The sequence below is a fragment of the Eschrichtius robustus genome, chromosome 2, assembly GCF_028021215.1.
Source record: "Eschrichtius robustus isolate mEscRob2 chromosome 2, mEscRob2.pri, whole genome shotgun sequence".
In the NCBI taxonomy this organism is placed as follows: domain Eukaryota; kingdom Metazoa; phylum Chordata; class Mammalia; order Artiodactyla; family Eschrichtiidae; genus Eschrichtius; species Eschrichtius robustus.
Window position 1 is genome coordinate 77,265,086 of NC_090825.1, and position 19,664 is coordinate 77,284,749.

At 42.1% G+C, this 19,664-nt stretch overlaps 1 protein-coding gene and 1 long non-coding RNA gene across 2 annotated transcripts in view; one reads left to right on the forward strand and one right to left on the reverse strand.

Moving 5' to 3' along the window:
* ELL2 (elongation factor for RNA polymerase II 2) overlaps window positions 1–14,256 on the reverse strand; it is a 73,706-nt gene extending 59,450 nt beyond the window's left edge. The window contains exon 1 of the mRNA XM_068535660.1: window positions 13,992–14,256. Within this exon, the coding sequence (XP_068391761.1) occupies window positions 13,992–14,138 (147 nt within the window). The 5' untranslated portion in view covers window positions 14,139–14,256. The remainder of the gene's footprint in view (window positions 1–13,991) is intronic.
* Window positions 14,257–14,563: 307 nt separating this feature from the next.
* Window positions 14,564–19,664, forward strand: part of LOC137757235 (uncharacterized) — a 284,904-nt gene continuing 279,803 nt past the window's right edge. Inside the window, exon 1 of the long non-coding RNA XR_011072314.1 lies at window positions 14,564–14,718. This is a non-coding gene — a long non-coding RNA (uncharacterized lncRNA). The remainder of the gene's footprint in view (window positions 14,719–19,664) is intronic.

The following is a 19,664-nucleotide window of genomic DNA, read 5'->3' on the forward strand; positions in this document are numbered from 1 at the left end:
GGTACCCGGAATAAGTTCTAAGAGTCAATACCAGGACTTCCCTGGTGGTCCAGTGGTAAAGAATCCACCTTACAATGCAGGGGACGTGGGTTCGATCCCTGGTCAGGGAACTAAGATCCCAGATGCTGCGGGGCAAGTAAGCCCGAGCGCCACAACTACTGAGCTCACGCACCTCCACTAGAGCCCGTGCCGCAAACTACAGAGCCCATGTGGCCTGGAGCCTGCGTGCCACAAGCAGAGAAGAGAAAACCCGCACGCCACAACTAGAGAGAAGCCCAAGTGCCACAGCAAAGATCCCGCGCACCGCAACGAAAGATCCTGCATGCTGCAACTAAGACCCGACGCAGCCAAAAATAAATAAATAAAATAAATAAATAAATAATAAATAAATCTTTAAAAAAATTGAACATTTAAAAAATAAATAAATAAAAGTCAATACCACTATAAGCAAATGTCTCAAGCACCTTAGTTTTTCACCTAAATGTTTTTTAGCCTAAGTTTAACTGCACAAACATAACCTCAACTCATTGTATATTTTTTAATGCAATCCAGTTTTAAAAGATAATGTAATTACAGGTGGCCAAATATGATATGGCATGTTTTAGAATAATGTTTAACTTACTAAGTACAGTTCCATTACAAATGGAATTTCAATAGGACTTCAACTTTTTGATTTTTAGCTTTAATTAAATATTTGCACCAACTAGCTCTTTTGAAAATCAAGTAACTCTAGGGTTTAACTGACTAGTACTTGAGCTATAAATAAGATAGTGATCTAGTATCTTCATCCATCCAAGAAACAATGCAGACTGGAACTGGCTAGGGAAACCGTTTTGATAAATGCTTCAACAAGGTGATGTTTTATAGTCAAAAGATTCTGTTAAACTCTTGGTTGGTTCACTGATTTTAGATTTCCTTGAATTAACCCTCTGTATTTCTCAGAGAATGTAGGGCATTCTTAAGCTTAGAATAAAAGTGTAGACAATACTAAAATGCTCAAAAGTTTAGTTCTTGATATCTGCCACTATAATAAGCCAATTCTACTGCAATAAAAACTGCTCTATGACCAAAGAAATCTATGTCCACTCATTTCCAGGGACTATGCCTTGCAATATATAAGGACTATAAAAGTAATATGTAATTTACTAAGTAATTTTACTAAGTAATTTTAATTGTGCTGAGTAATATTAATTTCTGACACGATTCTTTTAGGGTAGGAGGGAAGAAGCAAAGCTCAGGTTTCTTTGGGGATAAATAAAAGAGAGTTACTTATCCTATAAAGGTTGTTATAACCATCTCTTGATTATTTACATAGTGCTTATCCATCCAAATTAAACCTATGGTTACTTTTATTCTATCAACCACTATTGGTTTTGTCAACATACAACCATAAGAAATAGCATTCTGTTCTAGAAAAGAGTGATTTCTCTAAGAAACACATTATAGAGATCTTTCTAATTTTATTCTCTAAGGTTAGAGATGTACTTGAAATATCTTCAGCTTCCCTTCTGAACCCATCATGGAGCTTTGACTCAACTTAAAGTTAACTCTTGAATTATTTAAAATTAACCAATAGGTATTTATTAAATACTTCATATTTTATTTGCATACCTAAGCTGCATTATAAGTCAAGCTAAAGATAGTGCAAAAGGGGCTTCCCCAGTGTGGCACAGTGGTTAAGAATCCGCCTGCCAATGCAGGAGACATGGGTTCAAGCTCTGGTCCAGGAAGATTCCCACATGCCACAGAGCAACTAAGCCTGTGCACCAGAACTACTGAGCCCGCCTGCCACAACTACTGAAGGCCACACGCCTAGAGCCCATGCTCAACAAGAGAAGCCACCGCCATGAGAAGCCTGTGCGCCGCAACTAGAGAAAGCCCACATGCAGCAGCGAAGACCCAAGGCAGCCAAAAATAAAATAAATTAATTAATTAAAAAAAAAGAATATTTAAAGATAGTGCAAAAAACAAAAATTCCAAAGTCAAATATAATTTTGGAACTTTGTGTCAAAACCAGAAAACTGTCTATAAATGGTGATGGGTCAGGTGACTGCTTTAAGTGAGATTGTTTTAGGAAATGATTATAGCCACCTAGTTACTATTTACTGAGCGCTTAAAATGTGTCAGGCCAGTGTAATCACTTTTACTATCACCTGTGGGAATTCTCAGAACACCCTTGTGGGGTAGATACTATTATTTCCACAGGATTCCACAGGTAAATCCTGTGAAATCACATAAGGTGACACAGCTAATAAGTGACCTGGAGCTCAAACTCTGGCCTGTCTCACTTTAAGAACTAAGCACTCTTACACAGCTAGCCTCTCCTGCTCCTCCTTAACAACAGTTATATAAAATGTGAAATATCTGAACGCTACAGAATTAAGAACTGATAAGAATCAATAGCTCTTTGGCGATCACTTTTTTGGTTTTGCACTACAACTTAAGGAAAATATCAGACACTTGAATTTCTTTTCACTTATGCAAGTAAATAGTAAAAAGTATTTATGACTTATCCTGGGATACAATTTAAGATAGATCTTTCTTTCCTTAAAGAGGTACGATACCATTTAAAGAACTGTGGTTATAATTCTTTTATTTAAGAAGTCATTTAATTCTGCTCTTTAAAACATCACCTGATAGAGAAACCAAAGACTATCCAATAATTATATTTTAACCATGGTAATAAAAATAAAATCTAAGCAGGGAAAGAAGAGGAAGAAAAAAAAAAAGATGGAGTATAAGCAGGCAGTAGCACAGGAAATCAGTTAATCCTGAAATCAAATATACCCAGCTCTCGTCAAAAGCTGGTAATATGTTTAGAATTATAGTATGAATGTGAAATTTTGAGGTAATCCAAAGATACCTTAGTAAACGGTATCTCCTTCTTTGCCCCAATCTTTTATTAGATGCTCCCCCACCCCCCGGGGGAGAGAGAGAGAGGGAGTCATTAAGTTTCACAAAATCTAGTATTTTGCTTTGTCAGTCAATCCAACCTTACACATCGGAGAAACTCCTTCTCTGCAGATTTGGAAGAACCAGATTAAAGAGCATTTGGAATAAAGAATAATTTCTTTCTAGCCTTTACAGCATAGAAAAGTATGAAATATAAAGGAGATTCTCGAAACAGTAGTGAGAAGTCAAAAATCTAATTTATTTAACACGGTGCTTGTTTTTAAAGATAGTTTCTGGAAAACTGTAGCTATCTGATGCAGGCCAAATTAAAAAACAAATTATTATTGTCTTAAACGTTACTATTTCATACAACTCTTTAAAGGAATATGGAAGGCAAAAATCCAAACTGAACAACCACCTAAAAAGTTAGTTACTGTGAACAAGCCCTTATAACAATATATGAAGCATAATATCCCATCATTTTTTTCCAAGAGAGCACTTAATGTGGACTTTATAATTGTGTAATAAGCTTACATGTCAAATCTGATTATAAATACAAATGAAGATTTGTTCTTTGGGATCATGATCTCTAGTAAAGTATAAGGAGAAACAGTAAAATAAACTTGGATTGGAAGATGGGTATTATTTTTAAAATAGTAGAAATTTGTAAAATGAAGCATCTACAACAAAGGGAGCCATTAGAAGGCTTGAAACTTGGAAACTACATGATCACACACACTTCGTGTTTTAAAAAGATCGCTTTGGCTGCTGTGCGGAGAATGGACTATTGGGGGAAGAGTGGAAGCCTGGAGGCTGGATGGAAGTCCATGGCAGTGGTCCTCAAGAGAGATAATAGTGGCTGGGACTGGAGTGGTGGTGATGGATGAGGTTAGATTTCAGATTTTTGAAGACTGACAGAACTTGCTGATGGATCAACTAAGTCAAGAAAAGGGGAGATAAATCAAGGAATACTAGTCAATTACTAGTCAACTGATGATGAGTACTGCCACTTACTGAAATGGGGAACACTCAGGAAGATGTATGTTTGAAGGGTGAAATCAAGAATTGTGCTTGGCAAAAATAAACTCAAAATGGATTAAAGACTTAAATGTAAGGCCAGACACTATAAAACTCTCAGAGGAAAACATAGGCAGAACACTCTATGACATAAATCACAGCAAGATCCTTTTTGACCCACCTCCTAGAGAAATGAAAATAAAAACAAAACTAAACAAATGGGACCTAATGAAACATAAAAGCTTTTGCACAGCAAAGGAAAACATAAACAAGATGAAAAGATAACCCTCAGAATGAGAGAAAATATTTGCAAATGAAGCAACTGACAAAGGATTAATCTCCAAAATTTACAAGCAGCTCATGCAACTAATATCAAAGAAACAAACAACCCAATCCAAAAATGGGCAGAAGACCTAAATAGACATTTCTTCAAAGAAGATATACAGATGGCCAACAAACACATGAAAGGATGCTCAACATCACTAATCAGTAGAGAAATGCAAATCAAAAGTACAATGAGGTATCACCTCACACCAGTCAGAATGGCCATCATCAAAAAATCTACAAACAACAAATGCTGGAGAGGGTACGGAGAAAAGGGAACCCTCTTGCACTGTTGGTGGGAATGTAAATTGATACAGCCACTATGGAGAACAGTATGGAGTTTCCTTAAAAAACTAAAAATAGAACTACCATACGACCCAGCAATCCCACTACTGGGCATATACCCTGAGAAAACCATAATTCAAAAAGAGTCATGTACCACAATGTTCATTGCAGCACTATTTACAATAGCCAGGACATGGAAGCAACCTACGTGTCCATCAACAGATGAATGGATAAAGAAGATGTGGCACATATATACAATGGAATATTACTCAGCCATAAAAAGAAACAAAATTGAGTTATTTGTAGTGAGGTGGATGGACCTAGAGACTGTCATACAGAGTGAAGTAAGTCAGAAAGAGAAAAACAAGTACTGTATGCTAACACATATATATGGAATCTAAAAAAAAAAAAAGAAAAAAAAATGGTTCTGAAGAACCTAGGGGCAGGACAGGAATAAACACGCAGATGTAGGGAATGGACTTGAGGACACGGAGAGGGGGAAGGGTAAGCTGGGATGAAGTGAGAGAGTGGCATGGACATATATACACTACCAAATGTAAAATAGATAGCTAGTGGGAAGCAGCCGCATAGCACAGGGAGATCAGCTAGGTGCTTTGTGACCACTTAGAGGGGTGGGATAGGGAGGGTGAGAGGGAGACGAAAGAGGGAGGAAATATGGGGATATATGTATATGCATAGCTGATTCACTTTGTTATAAAGCAGAAACTAACACACCATTGTAAAGCAATTATACTCCAATAAAGATGTTTAAAAAAAAAAAGGAATTGTGTTTGGGTCTGTTAAGTTTGAGATAACCTATTAAACTTTGATAAAGAGATCAGGTGTTGAAAATTAGTGCCTGGAAATGGAGGAAGGTCAGAGCTGGAGATAAATATTTGGAGGTCGTTAACATATAGATGACACTTAAATCCATAGGACTAGATGAGCTCACCTAGGGAAGTGAATAGATAAAGAGAAGGGAACTGGGATCTCCAACTTTCAGAGGCCAGTCAAGCAGAGGATAATCAGCAGAGGAGACTGAGAAAGAATGGCCAGGGAAGTGGGAGGAAAATCAGGAAAGTGTTTCTAACAGGAAGGAGTAGTCAACTGGATGGCATGATGCTGAGGTCAGGTAAGACACGAACAGAGAGATGACCACTAGATTTGACAACAAGGGACCTAGTCAGGTGCAATCTCAGGGATGTGATGGACACAACCCAACTGGAGTGGGCTGAGCAGAGGATGGGAGATGAAAAAGCAGACACTATTTCTCAGACACATCCTCAAACATAATCCTCTCTTTAGGTGTCCCCTTGCACAGAGACTTTACTGTATGTATGTGTGTATGTATGTATGTATTTATTTATTTATTTCTAATGTCTGCTTGTTTCTACTAAGGACGAGCACTTTCTGGACCATCCCTGACTTATTCAACTTTATATATCCAGTGCCTAGTACTATGCCTGGCACATATCAGAAGATAAATAAACATTGGCTAAATGAATAAATGCATATTTGACAGTTATAGTTATAATTCCTGTTCCTACCTCTTAGTCTTTTATTAAAGAAAAAACATCTCAAGACACTCAACTGAGTTTTTACCACATGGATGTGTTTTCTGGCTATCTGAGGCATCATGGTTTCCAACAATGAAAACCAAAAGCCATGATACTAAGTAAATGTCTTTTAAAAATCTGCTGACACGTATATTTACAAGTAAGCATATTTAGATCCTAAAGTATCTCAAAGAATCTTATTAGAAAGTTCATGCCTGGCTCCACCCTTGAACAAGCTCAGTCTTCATGGGAAAAGTCTTCTAGCCAAGGTTATCTCCATGGACCATGAACCAAGTGCCCATAACTAGTCCATGACAATGTATATGTATAACAGAAGCTTCATGTACTCATGATTATTTTTGGGTTTGTTTTTCACAAACTGTCAAACAAAAAAAAGGGAATCAAAACACCAAAACAGAAGTGAAAGTAATCTGGAAGTGAAAACACTGACCCTTGCAAGGCCTTTAGGAATCATTTAAAAATGATGCTTGAAATGTAAATCCAGGCACATTATAGAGAGTTACTTAACGTTTCAATAATCACTTGGGACAGAAACCATGGAAAGTCTGATCTTCATGTTAAAATCAAATTCAATTTTCATATTATCTGTACTCTACGACAGCCTTAAGTGCAATTTATAGAGAACGTTATTGGATAAAGGAAGCCTATAAAAATACAAGCAAAATTTGAAAATCCCTGTTCAAAACCAAAATTTCTTCCACCTAATAATTTCAACTTCCCCCAAAACATTACCAATCCCCAAAATTTCCATCCAAATGGAAAAGTTTGAGACATGTAAATATGGCATTGTTCTAGTCTAGCCTCAGACCCAAATATACTTCTCAAATATGAAACATCTAATCAAACCTAAGTCTCGTCACCAAACAAAAGACTGAGTGAACGTTCACTAAAATGGTACTTTATCTCCCCCACCCCAGCCCACCCTCCCAACTGCTTCTGATTTCCCTTTTTTCTACTAAGGGTACCCCTCCTAGTGCTGATGGCTAGAAATTTCAACTTAACCCTGTTCCTTTAAAATCTGTTATTAAATTCTATAGATTCTATTCATCTGTAATGTCTTGTCTCCCACTAGCATCCTAGTTTAGATCGCACTCATCTCTGACCTGGACCACATACTTCCTCCTAACTTGTCTACTGCCTTCCGGATTCATCTTATACTCATCATGCACACTGAGGCCAGTATAATCCTAAAGCGTTAGCTCAAATCACCTTAAATTTCTACTCAGTGTCTCTCCAGTTTTGAGAGAATAAACTCCAACCTGCTCCAGTCTCCCTTTCCTCTCTTAAATCCAACTATATTTTCTCCTACACTCGAGGTTAAGTGGAACAGGGTCTTCCTTGCAATTCTCAAAGCCTGCCTTAGCTTTTCTACTGTTGTCCTTTCCTTTCCTGTGCCATTCCTTCTGCTGGAGATGTGATTCCCCCCATCTAGTCTCTGCCTGTTAAACTCCTGTAAGACCCAAAGATGTTTTTTAGACCAATAACATATAGGATCCCCAACGAGAAAGAAACTTACGCTATTTGTCTAACAACCTAGTTATTATTAAACTAGTAGCAAATGCTCTGACTACTGAGTTCAATTCAAGGTGCTAATTTGATTCATGAATCTTTACGGAGCATATAGTCTAATTAATAAGATTCTCTCTTTTTATATCCTATATTAAACTGCTAGCCATGAGATTCCAGGTTTGGCCTTTGCTGGCAAAGTATCAGTGGACACCCTTAAACCAGTTCTTCCTAAAGATTTAATGTGGCTCTAAAAAGCCATAATGCCACAACCAAAATAGATAGATAAGTAGATAAACTGAAAGGAAGGGAGGGAGGGAAAGAAAAGAAAGCAATTCTCCTCGGTAAATCTGACCTGATTTATGCCATGTTTTTCAGCTTCAATTTGGCTGTAGAGACACAGTCATTAATTTATTGTATTCTACTCCAGACCTGCTTTTCTAGATTTCTGCATTAAGTCATGGGAAATGTCCTATGGAGCTGAGGTATGAGGGAGTCAAATGTGCTGTGGTTATATACATGCTCTTTTCTTTATTCTAAAACTCAGCTCACCTTACCTGAAGAAACGCCCATATCATCACATTTTAGAGACATCTTCTCAAATACTCCAAACACATTTGACCCAAACTGGCAAATAATTGGGCTGAACTCTGGTGCCACAGTCCTGAGCCTCTCTGTAGTCACTGCAAGTTGTTAAAAATGACCCAGCAGTGGTTCTCCTGAAATTCTCATTTTCCTCACTTTGCCAGCTTTATCACAAATTACCTAATAAGCGCTATGAGCACAGCTTCCATAGTTTTTTACAAGTGCAAATGGAGCAAATGGAAAGGTTGGATCTGGTGACTGTCCTTGATAAGCTTTCCTGTAAATCATTCTGAGAATTTTACACCCCTTTCCTTTTAAATTCTTTTCTTGAACATGTTCCAATCCTTCACATATGTTCTTTCTTTCTCCTCTCAGTTCTGGTGCCAAGGTTCCCTGTCTATCTCTTTAGGCAATCTGGCTACTGCTTTTCACTAGGAGGAGCACCCTTCTTTGCACTGAACACCTGATCATCTGTAAAAACTTTTCAAACACTTATTGTAAAATGGGGCACAAACTTGACTTTACTTGATAAAAAGCATTTTAATATCAAGTTCAGCCTGAAGATGGGTCTAAGTTAAAGTCAGTAAGATTAACTTACTTTAATTAAAACTGGCTGTATTTAAAAACTGCAACAAAAGGAATCTGCTAAGGCAAACCTCATTGTTTTACTTAGTAAACATGTCAGCAGCAGTGACAGCTCTGTGCTGGCAGGTCTGGATGCTTGAGTGGTGCCTTAAGGAGAACAGGGTCTACTGTATTTGTAAAAGCAGATTATTGAACACACATGTACACACTCAAAATTGTTTGAGGGCAGGCACAAAAAGGAAGAGATAGGAAAAAGTAAGGTATGAGTCTTTTTGTGCCTTAAACCACAATGAATCAAATGCTGATACGTTCACGAGGTAAAAAGAAAGGAAAGGAGAGGATATCTCCTACTCCATGACCTGTGGGATCAGTGATTTTATAAGATCACGGAACACATTAAAGGGAGCTATTGTGAAGGACAGTAACTTTAGAGGTTTAAATAAGACTTTATGCTTTGAAATACTGGAAATAACAGTAACTAGTAATACTGAAAGAGACTGAATTCCTCATGCAAAATGAAACGTAAGTATATTTGTACAAATTTTCAAAACACTATCATTTTCCTAGAAGACACTAATCAAAGCAGGGAAATTTAAAGCCAATAATTGGAGTTGGCAAGAGAATGTGTTAACAGAATCCTTCTTAAAGTCATCTGCTTTCTCATCTTCAGGCATAGAGAATGAATGGCCCCTGCTTCCAGATGCATCTATGCAAGACTTTTTATGTAATAGTTGGATAAACATGACAGTATTAGTTGAGCCACCACCTTTGAAACTTCGAGTAAACATTAAAAAAAAACAACAGGCTCAGCAATGAGAGAATCTGAAAAGAAAATTTTGATAAGATTTTTGTTACTACCAAATGAGTTACTCAAATGTCAAAATAACGCCAGCTACACATTACTGAAGGAATTGGCTATAATAAATTTTAGAATTTTGAGGTTTAATTTGAAATAGTGTTAGGATACATTTGGGAGAAATATGTAATTACAGTAACATATGCTCATTTAAAATATGTGGGGCTTATATAGACCACAAATTCAGACATCAGTTTAGAATGACTATAAAGTTGTAATACGTGATTTTTATTTAGTAACCTGTAACTTCATTCAAAATAACCTACCTATAGTAAGAAAAAAAGTAGTTTTGCAATATATACTAAATATCTGTATAAGTATTCTGAGTTCATTCTGCAAACCATGAAAATAACTTTCCATTTAACACTTTTTAAAATATAATCAACTTGAAACTGTCTCTGTATTCAAACTGAGTGAAAAACAACTTTTAGGAGATATTTACTCCAACTATAACTCCCATTCCTGGAATCACAATGTCTCTATCCCGCACCCCAATCTCTGTTTAAAAGGTTCCCAAGTTAGCTTTCCTCATTTCTTCTCTAAAAATAGAAAACTTGAGTAATGAAGGTCAATTAGGTTTGTTTGTCTTTTGAAACAGTGAGGAATTGTTTCTAATTAAAGATTCTGTTTCCATGAACTCTAATAAGTTCGGATACTTGCTCAATTATATCTAAAGAACATCTGTATTTAGCCTAAGTCATAGTTTCCTAAAATTCTTAAATTTACCTCCCTGAAGTTTTAGGTCAAGTGGATTAATTTAGGAGAGTAAATCCAATGGACAAAATAATCTGGATAAAAATAACTCTCTGATGCTTAATTTAGGAAATTAACCTGTTGAAATTTCTGGCTCTTAGAAAGTCATCAGAAGAGGAGGCATAACAGTCATAACATTGCATGGGCCAAAGCCACTTGGAGGCCACTTGTCAAGCATCAAGCACCTTCCTATCTAAGCACAGGAATGGTAGGGGCAGTTTTATATGAGAAGTTAAAGCCATCCTGCCCCCCTCCCCAGGAGAGAATAGAAACTTCTCCCTGACTAGCCAATGCATTCCAACATTTTTCCAAACGCAGCTACAATTTAAAGTTAGGAGCCCTAATTTGATAAGGGTGGAAAGTGAAAGCGTAAAAGACCAAGTATGTATCCTTCTACTGGAGGATAAAAGCTCGGCCATATGCCCACTGCTGGCAACTTTACTGTGTTGATGGGGGAGCCCTGGTCTGGCCCTAGTCAGAAGGTGGGACACTGAGGACACACTGTGGGAGACTTGGCTGAACACACCAGAGGATACTGTAGTAAGTTCCAACAGTACCTCATTTCTGTTTCTTCTGTCTCTTCCCACTTTTCAGCTGTCTGAAGTTAACAGTCCCACCCCAAATCCTGCTTTTCCAAGCCCCTTAAGAAGTGTTTCTGTGGCCAAAGTGACAGTGAGGCCTGGGGACAGGAACTGGTTAAGTCAGAAACAAGGCAGTGTCCAACTGCAATGGCGAAGTGAGCTTATTTCTTCCTCCTCTCCCTGCATAGTACTGCTTCAACTACCAACTTTTAGAAGAAAAGGAATCCACGGACTATCTCAATCTACCTGGGTCCAACTCAGAAGGGTAGAGGGAGTTGGCAAAGTCTTCTCCCTTTCCCTTCTCTGCCTCTGTACAGATTGACTAGACACATTAATTTGCATGCACAGAGATGGAAACAGATGGTAATGATATTAATAGGCAATAGAAGTAGTCAGGAGCAAGGAAAGCCATTGACTTTGGTACCTTTGACTGTAAAAATAAATAAATAACTTAAAAAAAAAATCAAGAACTAAGTGGTGGGTTGGAAGAGGAAGAATTTTTGATCTGCTGTTTCTTAAGATAGTGGAATATATGTGGGGCTTTTAGAATCCAAGCATTCCAACTTTAATCCCAAGCATGTAAACACTAAGGTGTAGGAGGCAGAAATGAAGGGAGAAAAACAAACAGAATTCTCAGTGAGCACCGGGGGCTTCTCTGTCACCTCACTCTCCCCGGGTACCATCCCTTCCCTGTGTGGGCCTCCTCACCCACCTCTTCCCTGTCAGTGTCTGTCAATCTTGTTGTAATCAGCTGTACAGTTCGCCAGTTGTCCCCCCAAGGTGGCTGGCTGACCTACTGTCCCCAGAAATGCCTCTCCCCACCCCTGTGTGTCAGTCTTTATCTGCTCCCTGGGTCTGTTTCTGACTGGAGGTTGGCCTCCTCCTGCTGGCTTCTTCCTCTCCGGTGTTTTTCTCTGTACATACCCTGACCTACCTTCTTCCCACTGTCATTCCTTCCCACACCCTCCCCTTGGAACAGGCAAGCTTATCTCTCCATCTTGCAGGGCTGAGTTTCTCTCCAGTGTCTGCCCCTGTGTGCCTCTGCCTGCCTATCTGGCTTCCCCCAGATGGGCCTCCCACTCCATGCTGGTGCTGGTGCTGGTCTCTTCCCTTCAGATGCACCTGTCTGGGAGTAGCTACTGACACATGCAGTTTTTATTTCTTGTATTTCCTCGCATTCCTATTGCTGCGTGACTTCCCAGTCATACATGAGACCCTTTTTCCCTGAGACTTCATGGTGTGTAGGAAAAGTATCTTTCTCCCTGTGCATGCACTCCTCCCTCCACCTCCGAGTCTGAGTGTTTTTCGCCTATGTTTCTCTGGTGGGTAACACATATGCCCTGGAATGTACATCCATGTGTCCACTCAATTCTGTGAGTGCCATCCTGAGGGCATGCTCATTTCTGAGTCTCTCCTGCTGTTTACATGTACACTATCACGTGAGCTCATGTACTCCTCAAGCTGTGCACAACTGTGTGCCTCCTCCTGTGTGCATGCTTATGTAGGGGCCCCCTGAAGGTAAGTCTCCCTTGGCCCAGGTTCACACCTCTCCTGCGGTTTTGCCTCCAACTCTGGGCCTTCCTTCCAAGCATTTAAAGGGCCTGGCACTAGTGGGAGCTCAACAGATGTTAATTCCTTTCTCCACTTTTATCTGAATAACTAGGAGCATGTCCAGGTGTCCCTCTGGCCCTCTGTGCCTGCTTTATGAGATCAGTTAATCGGAGCGTGTTTCCTTGGCATGGGCTCGGCTATTTGTCGGGATGCCCCGTGGGTTCTCTGCTCCACGGACGGTCTCTCTTCTCAGAGTGACTGTTACCGGTCGCTCATATGGTATATCCCTCCCCTTATGCGATGCGTCCACTCTGCCTCCCTCACCCATTCACAGTACTGCATCTCCATAAACGGCTTCCCCAGGCACTCCGGTGGCGGCGTTTCTTCGCTATGCCTCCCACTCTCTCCCTCACTTTTTTTTTTTTTTTTTTTTTTTTACGTGAAAACGCGTCCCTGGGTTTGTCCTCCAACTGCCGAGTACGTGAGAGCCTTCGCTGTGCTCGAGTTGTGTGTGTCCTCGGATCTCTCTCCGGGACGCGGTGCGGGGTGAGAAACCCGAGTCCGCCCGGGACGCAGTGTATCCCCTCCCCACTCCCCGCCCCGCCCCCGCCCCGGCCCCTAGATCCAAGTCTTCATGTCTGTGAATCCGCCTCAGACGCGAGCGACGCGTCTTTCGGGTATGAGGAGCCACGGAGACTCTCTCTCCTCAGTAACCGGTGTCTTTGCTCCCGGGTGAGCGCTGGCTGTGTGTGGCTCTCGCTACGCGGTGTTGTGTCTCCGGGAACGCGAAGCGCCCGTGTGCCCGAGTCTCTGGAAGTGTAAGGTGTGTCCCCCTCCTCCCTCATACGCGGAGTGTCTGTGCCTCAGCCTTTCCGAGTACACGGTGTGCCCCCCGCCCCGGCCCCATACGCTCAGCGCCTGTATCCCCAAGTTCTTGAGAGTACAATGTGTGTCCCACCTTCATACGCGGAGCGCCTGTGTCCCGGTCTCTGCTGGTCCGCGGTGGTACCCCCAAAACGCGGACGGTTAGTGCCCGCCGGTCCTCTCGGGTTCGTTACCCGGACGCTGCCCTCCGCCCCCTCTCCCACCCCCCACACGCCGTGGGCAGAAGAGCCATCTCACTCGTCTCCCTGTTGCCTTTCTCCCTCACCGGGACAGAAAAGGCTAGAAAACCCAGGCGCCGTCGGAAAGTCCCGCAGCGGCTGCGCAGCCGAGCCAGGGCTGCGGCTGCCTCGGCCCCGCCGCCAGGGGCCGCCCGCCCGCCCGCCTCCCAACGCCCAGGCGCCCAGCTGGCCCGGGACGGCGGCGTCAGCGACCCTGCCCGGCCCTGCCCAGCCCTGCCGCCGCGGGCGTTGACGGCAGCCTCGGCGAGCCCCTGCTCCACCGGCCCCGAGCCAGGTGCCGGGGGCAGGGAGAGGCGCGGCGGGGCGGCGAGGGACGCCCTCTTCCTTCCCGAGCCCGGCCTACTGCCCAGCTCACCTTGTGGCTCTGGTAGGTCTCGAGCGCGCGGATCGCCGTCTCGGTGAGCTTCACATGCAGTACGGTGGTGTTGTCCTGTCCCAGCCTCCCGCACGACAGCCCATAGCGCTGCTCCTCCCGCAGGCCCGCCGCCCCCCCTGCCGCCATCTTAAACTCCCCGGGGTGCCGCCGCCGACGCCAGTCGGGCTCTAGCCTCCACTGCGGCCGCGGCTGCTCGGGCTTCTGCAGCCGCCGCCACAGCTACGGCCATCCCGCTGCTGACGTACTGTCATATACTGCGCGCAGCCAGACCTCGGGCTGCCACCGCCGCCACCCGCCCCACCCTCCGGCCTCGTGCCCCGCCCCGGGCTCGTCTCATTGGCCCCGGTCCCTTCAGAGCCGTCCTCATTGGCCGCCCTCCACTCTCCCGGGGGCGGAGCCCAAAGTCGCTGGAGTTTGCTCCCGGGACGGGACGTCCGAGAGGTAAGAGGCTGACGTAGAGCTGACGCGCCAAGTTAATCACACCTGACGTCACGTCTGGTCGTCTTGGCCCGCTGGCCGCTATTGGCCAGGCTGGTTTGGGGGATCCCCTGCTAATTGGGTGTCCAGATTGCCTGGTCTGGTTACCTGGGGTAGAAGCCCCGCCCCTTGGGGGTATAGTAGTAGAGAGCCGGGAGTGTAGGGGAGAGTCTCTTCCTGCGCTGGTGGTCCTTGGAGAGGAGGATCCCCACCCCGAATGTGAGGCCAAGTAAGGACTTCGTCCCCCGACGGCTGCGTTAGTTTGTGGAGTAGGATGTGTGCGTGTGAGGGAGGTCGCTGTAGGCGGAGTCACTGGAGAGTCTCTCCTCAAAACTCATTGCTATTGCTGAGCGACCGAAATGGGGGAGGATGCCCTTCTCCGTCATTTCACCCTAAATTTGAAATTAGTGAGTTGGCCCTTGGTTTTAAGAGTTTCTGCTAGATTGTGTGGAGCATCTTAAGTACAACACCATGCCTAAAGGTTAAATCCCTTTGGTGTGGTGGGCATAGTACTAAAGAAAACGGAATTTAAAGGTCTTTCCCACGCCATGCCCTGTTGTGATCCCAGAGAAGCGGCATTCCGTTCCGTTGGAGTTCGCCATAGGAGCAGGGTTGTGCCTTTTTATGGGACTTGGAGCGGCACTTAGGATTTTCCTTTCAAAGGGCAGTAGAAGAGTGTAAGTGTCTTTGACCTAAATTAAGAGAAACAGCGACATCATTCTTAGGTTCGTTTGAGTTCTGTCCATTTCATTTGACAGGGGTGTGGGAAAAACCTAGAGTTTAAGCTATTGATGTTAAGCGTAGGAGATGGGTGTGTGAGGGGCTGCGGAGGCTGGGCATACTTTCCGTTCCTCGCGATGCTCCATGTGTAGGCGTGGCTAAAGGAGGAAGCCTAATCAGGAGCCCTCTTCAGGCAGTGTGTGGAGGGAGTGACAGGCTTCCCGTCAGAGGGGATGAATTAACTGGGTGATCAGCACCACCAGATAAAAACAAACCTTTCAAAGGCTTGAAACTGTTGCAAGGCAGTTTTTAAAAATGATTATTTTTTTTAAATTTGAGACGATTTTTGTTTTCCTCAGATTGTAAAACCTTGTTGCGTTTTACAGGGATTCCCCAGAAAAATTTATAGGCATTTAATCAGTATTTCCCATACTTTTAAATTGGATAGGGCTATGATTTTCCAGAAAGGTCCAAGTGAGATTTTTTTCATGATTCACCCCCTCCCCTTAATAAATTCTCTAGCCTACATGTACACTACCTCTTGATTCAGATCCTCAAGCATTGTATGTGTATAATACAAATTACAGAACGAATTCTCCTTCCACAGAATATGGGTTAAGTGGAAACGCCTGTATTAAATGTTGTTCCATCACAGGAGAGCATTTTTAAAATTGATTTAACTTCAATCCGCTAGATTCGGCTAGCTGTTAAGGCGTGATTAACACTTGCTAATTTAGTTTACTAGAGTGTTAATTATCTTAAATTCATTGAATAAATTAAGGCAATCACAAAAAAAATTTTTAAAAGTAATCTTATACTTGAATTATTCTTTTCTCCTGTTTACTTTGCTTTTTGATAGGGAAGGACTGACTGACCACATATCTAAAGTTTTAATTATTTGGGGGTGGGGAGGAGAGTTTGACCAGAACAAGTAAAACCTGTCTACCATTGCTTTTCTGGTGAAGGTGGGTAAATCCCCGCCCACATGGCATCTTAACTTGGCCTCCTCTTACTCAGAACTTCTGATGACATCCAAGGGGTGGGGGAGGAGCAAGGGTGGTTTTCACTGCAGTTTTTAAATGTCTGACCCGCAGCCCCTTAACAGAAATTGATTTTCTTTTCTTAATTGTGGTAGGAAAATTTTTCTCATGCTGTATTTTAGTGAGTAACCTAGTCTTTCAGTGAGTAATACAGTATATTATTGTAGTGAATTATTGTTTGTATTTTTCCTATTTTGAGCATTTCGACTATGGAAGGAAGCAATGAACATGTACAAAACAATAGGATAATCTAGTTGTGTCTCTTCATTGCATACTACACATTATGCCTGCCTGAATCAAATGGGCAAGTTGTGACGCTGATAAGGTTAATTCCTTCTCAGGAGGCTGGTGAAAGTTGCTCTTTGGGAAGTTTACCACTTTATAGATATTTTCTGTCTCATTATTCAGTTTAATTAACAATTTTTGAATGCTAAATAAATGTAAAATACTGTGGAAGATTTAAAAAATAAACGGGGTAGTCTCTTATTTAAAGAGATCTTCTGTTTGAATATGGGGAATGAACCAACAAACAAAGTGATTAGAGAATTAGTAAGTGCTAATTTGGGTGGTAGTGTTTATGAGCTTAAAACTTCAAAGAAAGGAGAAGTCTGCAGAAGTTTTGTGGCGGTGTGGAACTTGAACATTTTTTGAGGGTTGAGTAGATAGATTCTAGATAAGTAGAGGTGGTATAGATGGGGAGAGGCCAACTAAAAGTGATCTTAATGACCATTCTAGCTAAACTCATTCATTTTACGAATGAGGAGACTGAGACACTTAATTTAAAAGCAACCTGCCTAACTTATTACAACCAGGAGAAGCAGGGTCTGAATCAGCTCTTTCAGTGTCATTCTAGTCACTATATACACTGCGTAGCTATTGTTTGGACTGAATAACTGAGAAGAAATCTGTCTTATATGATAATTCAGTGGAAGAAAAAAGTGAAAAGGAAGTAACCTTGTTCAGGACTTGCTCCATCTCTGATGTCTAGCGTGCGGTGCAGAGGTTGTGTGAACATCAAGGCCATCGCTGGTCTTCAAGTGCTGGGCCACCCCTTATTCTGGGTTGCCACGTATTTAATGAGCATTTCTTACGTATCCTTTGGAACTGAGGTCACCAGTTCAGATGCCTTCAGGGACCATTAGGTAACCAAAATGAGTGAAGTGGCCAGTTTGCTGCAGGGACTGAAGGTGCTGGACTGTGGTGAGCTGGGGGTGTTTAAAGGGCTCCGTGATTTTCTGGTTTGGCTGATTGTTGCCAGGTGAACCTGCAGGGACCCAGTGTTGTCCAATCTTCTAATTTTTCAAGAAAAGCTGTAAATTGAAGATTTTTACATGGGCTTTCTGAGTTTATTTGTTGGCACCTTACTAAAAATGTCAATAAACGTTTTGTGGACGTTAAAAAAGTCTCTTGGCCTGAGTTAGCCCACAGCTTTCTAGTTTTCAGTCTCTGCTTTAGTGCTTTTCAGTGCTGAAGGCCATTCTGTCTTATACACGTCTTAGTAGTTTTGTGAGTTATTTCTTAAAGCCACTTATAAGATAGTTTCTACTAATGTCTTAATACAAGGCAGTGGCTTCTGTTATGAAAAGAGAACACAGATGTTATGGAGTTATAGCTGAGAAGCAAAAATCTCCTCCTTTCCTTGGACACAGCTGAAGTAGGAGCTTGATGGTTTAAAAGGAACTTCACTAAATGTTCATAGAGAATAAAAGTGAAATACCTACAAAAGGGACATAAATATTTGTTGCCTAAACACAAATTTTAAGCTGAGCAATTGTTGTGTCATGTGTGATTGTTTTTTACTCCATTCCATTCAAGTGTAAGAAATGTCATATTGCATTATTTATCATCATCATCATCATTATTGGTAAATCTGGCGCTGAGCCCCCCATCTCTCTGTGTGGTAGAACAATAAATCTACAGGTGTTACAGAGGTCCCAGAATACATGGGGAGGGCTCTCTGGTCTGTGTCCATTGGTGCTGGTATAATCCTTTAGAAGCTCAAGAATTTCCCTTTAGGAAGGGTTTAAGATTGGGTGCATGGAAGGAACCAGGGGATGTGAATTAAAACTGGGTTTACATAGCAAACACACTGGTTTTACTTTAGATTGTGTGTTTATATGGCCATTGCATTGAGGGTGGCGTTGATAGGGATTATGAGAAGGGAGGCTGAACTTTCCCTAGTCACTACTTAGCACTGAAACATTTATGATGGTGGTCTATGTGATTTCCTGAGAGGTATAGCTCATCTGGGAACTGGGGTACTAGGTCCAACTCTCCTCTCCAGGTGTGTCCTTTCCTGGGGAGCTGAAAAGACAGTGGACTTGGGCTGAACCCTTCCTGGGACTGGCAGCCTCTTCCCCTTCCCAATCTTGGGGGAAGCTATCCCAGCTCTAGACTACTCTCTCTACAGTCTCTTAGTCTCCAAAGTTCTTTCCTCCTCCTAGGACCCTCTGGTTCTTTTCAAAAATTGTAATCTGGGAGTAAGTATCCCCCTGCCCCCAACCCCCTCTCACTTCCTCCCCTCCAGTTCAAATTCCTTCTTTCTCTGGGTGTTGCTGTGTAGAAGGTGAGGTGGGCGGGGTTCTCTCTCATTCTCTCAGCTATATGGAAAATACAGCTCTGGCTTCCTAAGACAGAGATACCCAGTCTTGACTGACACTTTTCTGGGCTTCTCTCCCTCTTTGTTCCTTGCCTTTCCCACTTGAAGAGCAGTCTCTAGGAAGTTGTATGTCTTTGAAAGCAAAATGACTTTGGTTTAATTCTCCTGCACACCAATAAGACTCTTTCCCTGTGTACTGACTGAGAAAAATGTCCTGTCCACAGAATTGCACAATATAGTGACCAAAATGTCCCTTTCTCCCACATGATAATTGTTTTTGTGGCTTTTCAGCATAGTGCAAAGTGCCCTGAAAGGTGTCAGATAAGCTCTGAGAATGAGAAGCGTGGTAAAGAGTGACCTCACAACTCTTAACTGTTTCCATGCTGTTTTGTACTGAAAAGGAGCACATGCATTTCTGAATAAACTGAGGAAGTAGGAAGATTAGATAGGGCAAAATGCCTGTTCAGCTTTTCACTTTAAAACATGCTAATAGTGGACCAAATGCCATCAACATCTAGAACAATATTGATAATTAATAATAGTTTGAATTCCTGATGGGACTTTGCATTTTAAAAACAATTAAGTTATATTATCTCTGTGAATTTTCTCTGTACTCCGTGAGATAGTCATTGTTTTATACTAATTTTACCTTTAAGGTAACTGAGGCTCAGAGAGGCTGTGGTCACCCGATTGGTAAGTGACCGAGCTTGGTCAGAACCTAAAATTTCCTTTTCCAAATCTAGCACTTCTGTCTTTGAACATGGCTCTAAGGTCTGAGGAATTACACTGAATGTGTCATGTTGTCACAGTAAAATT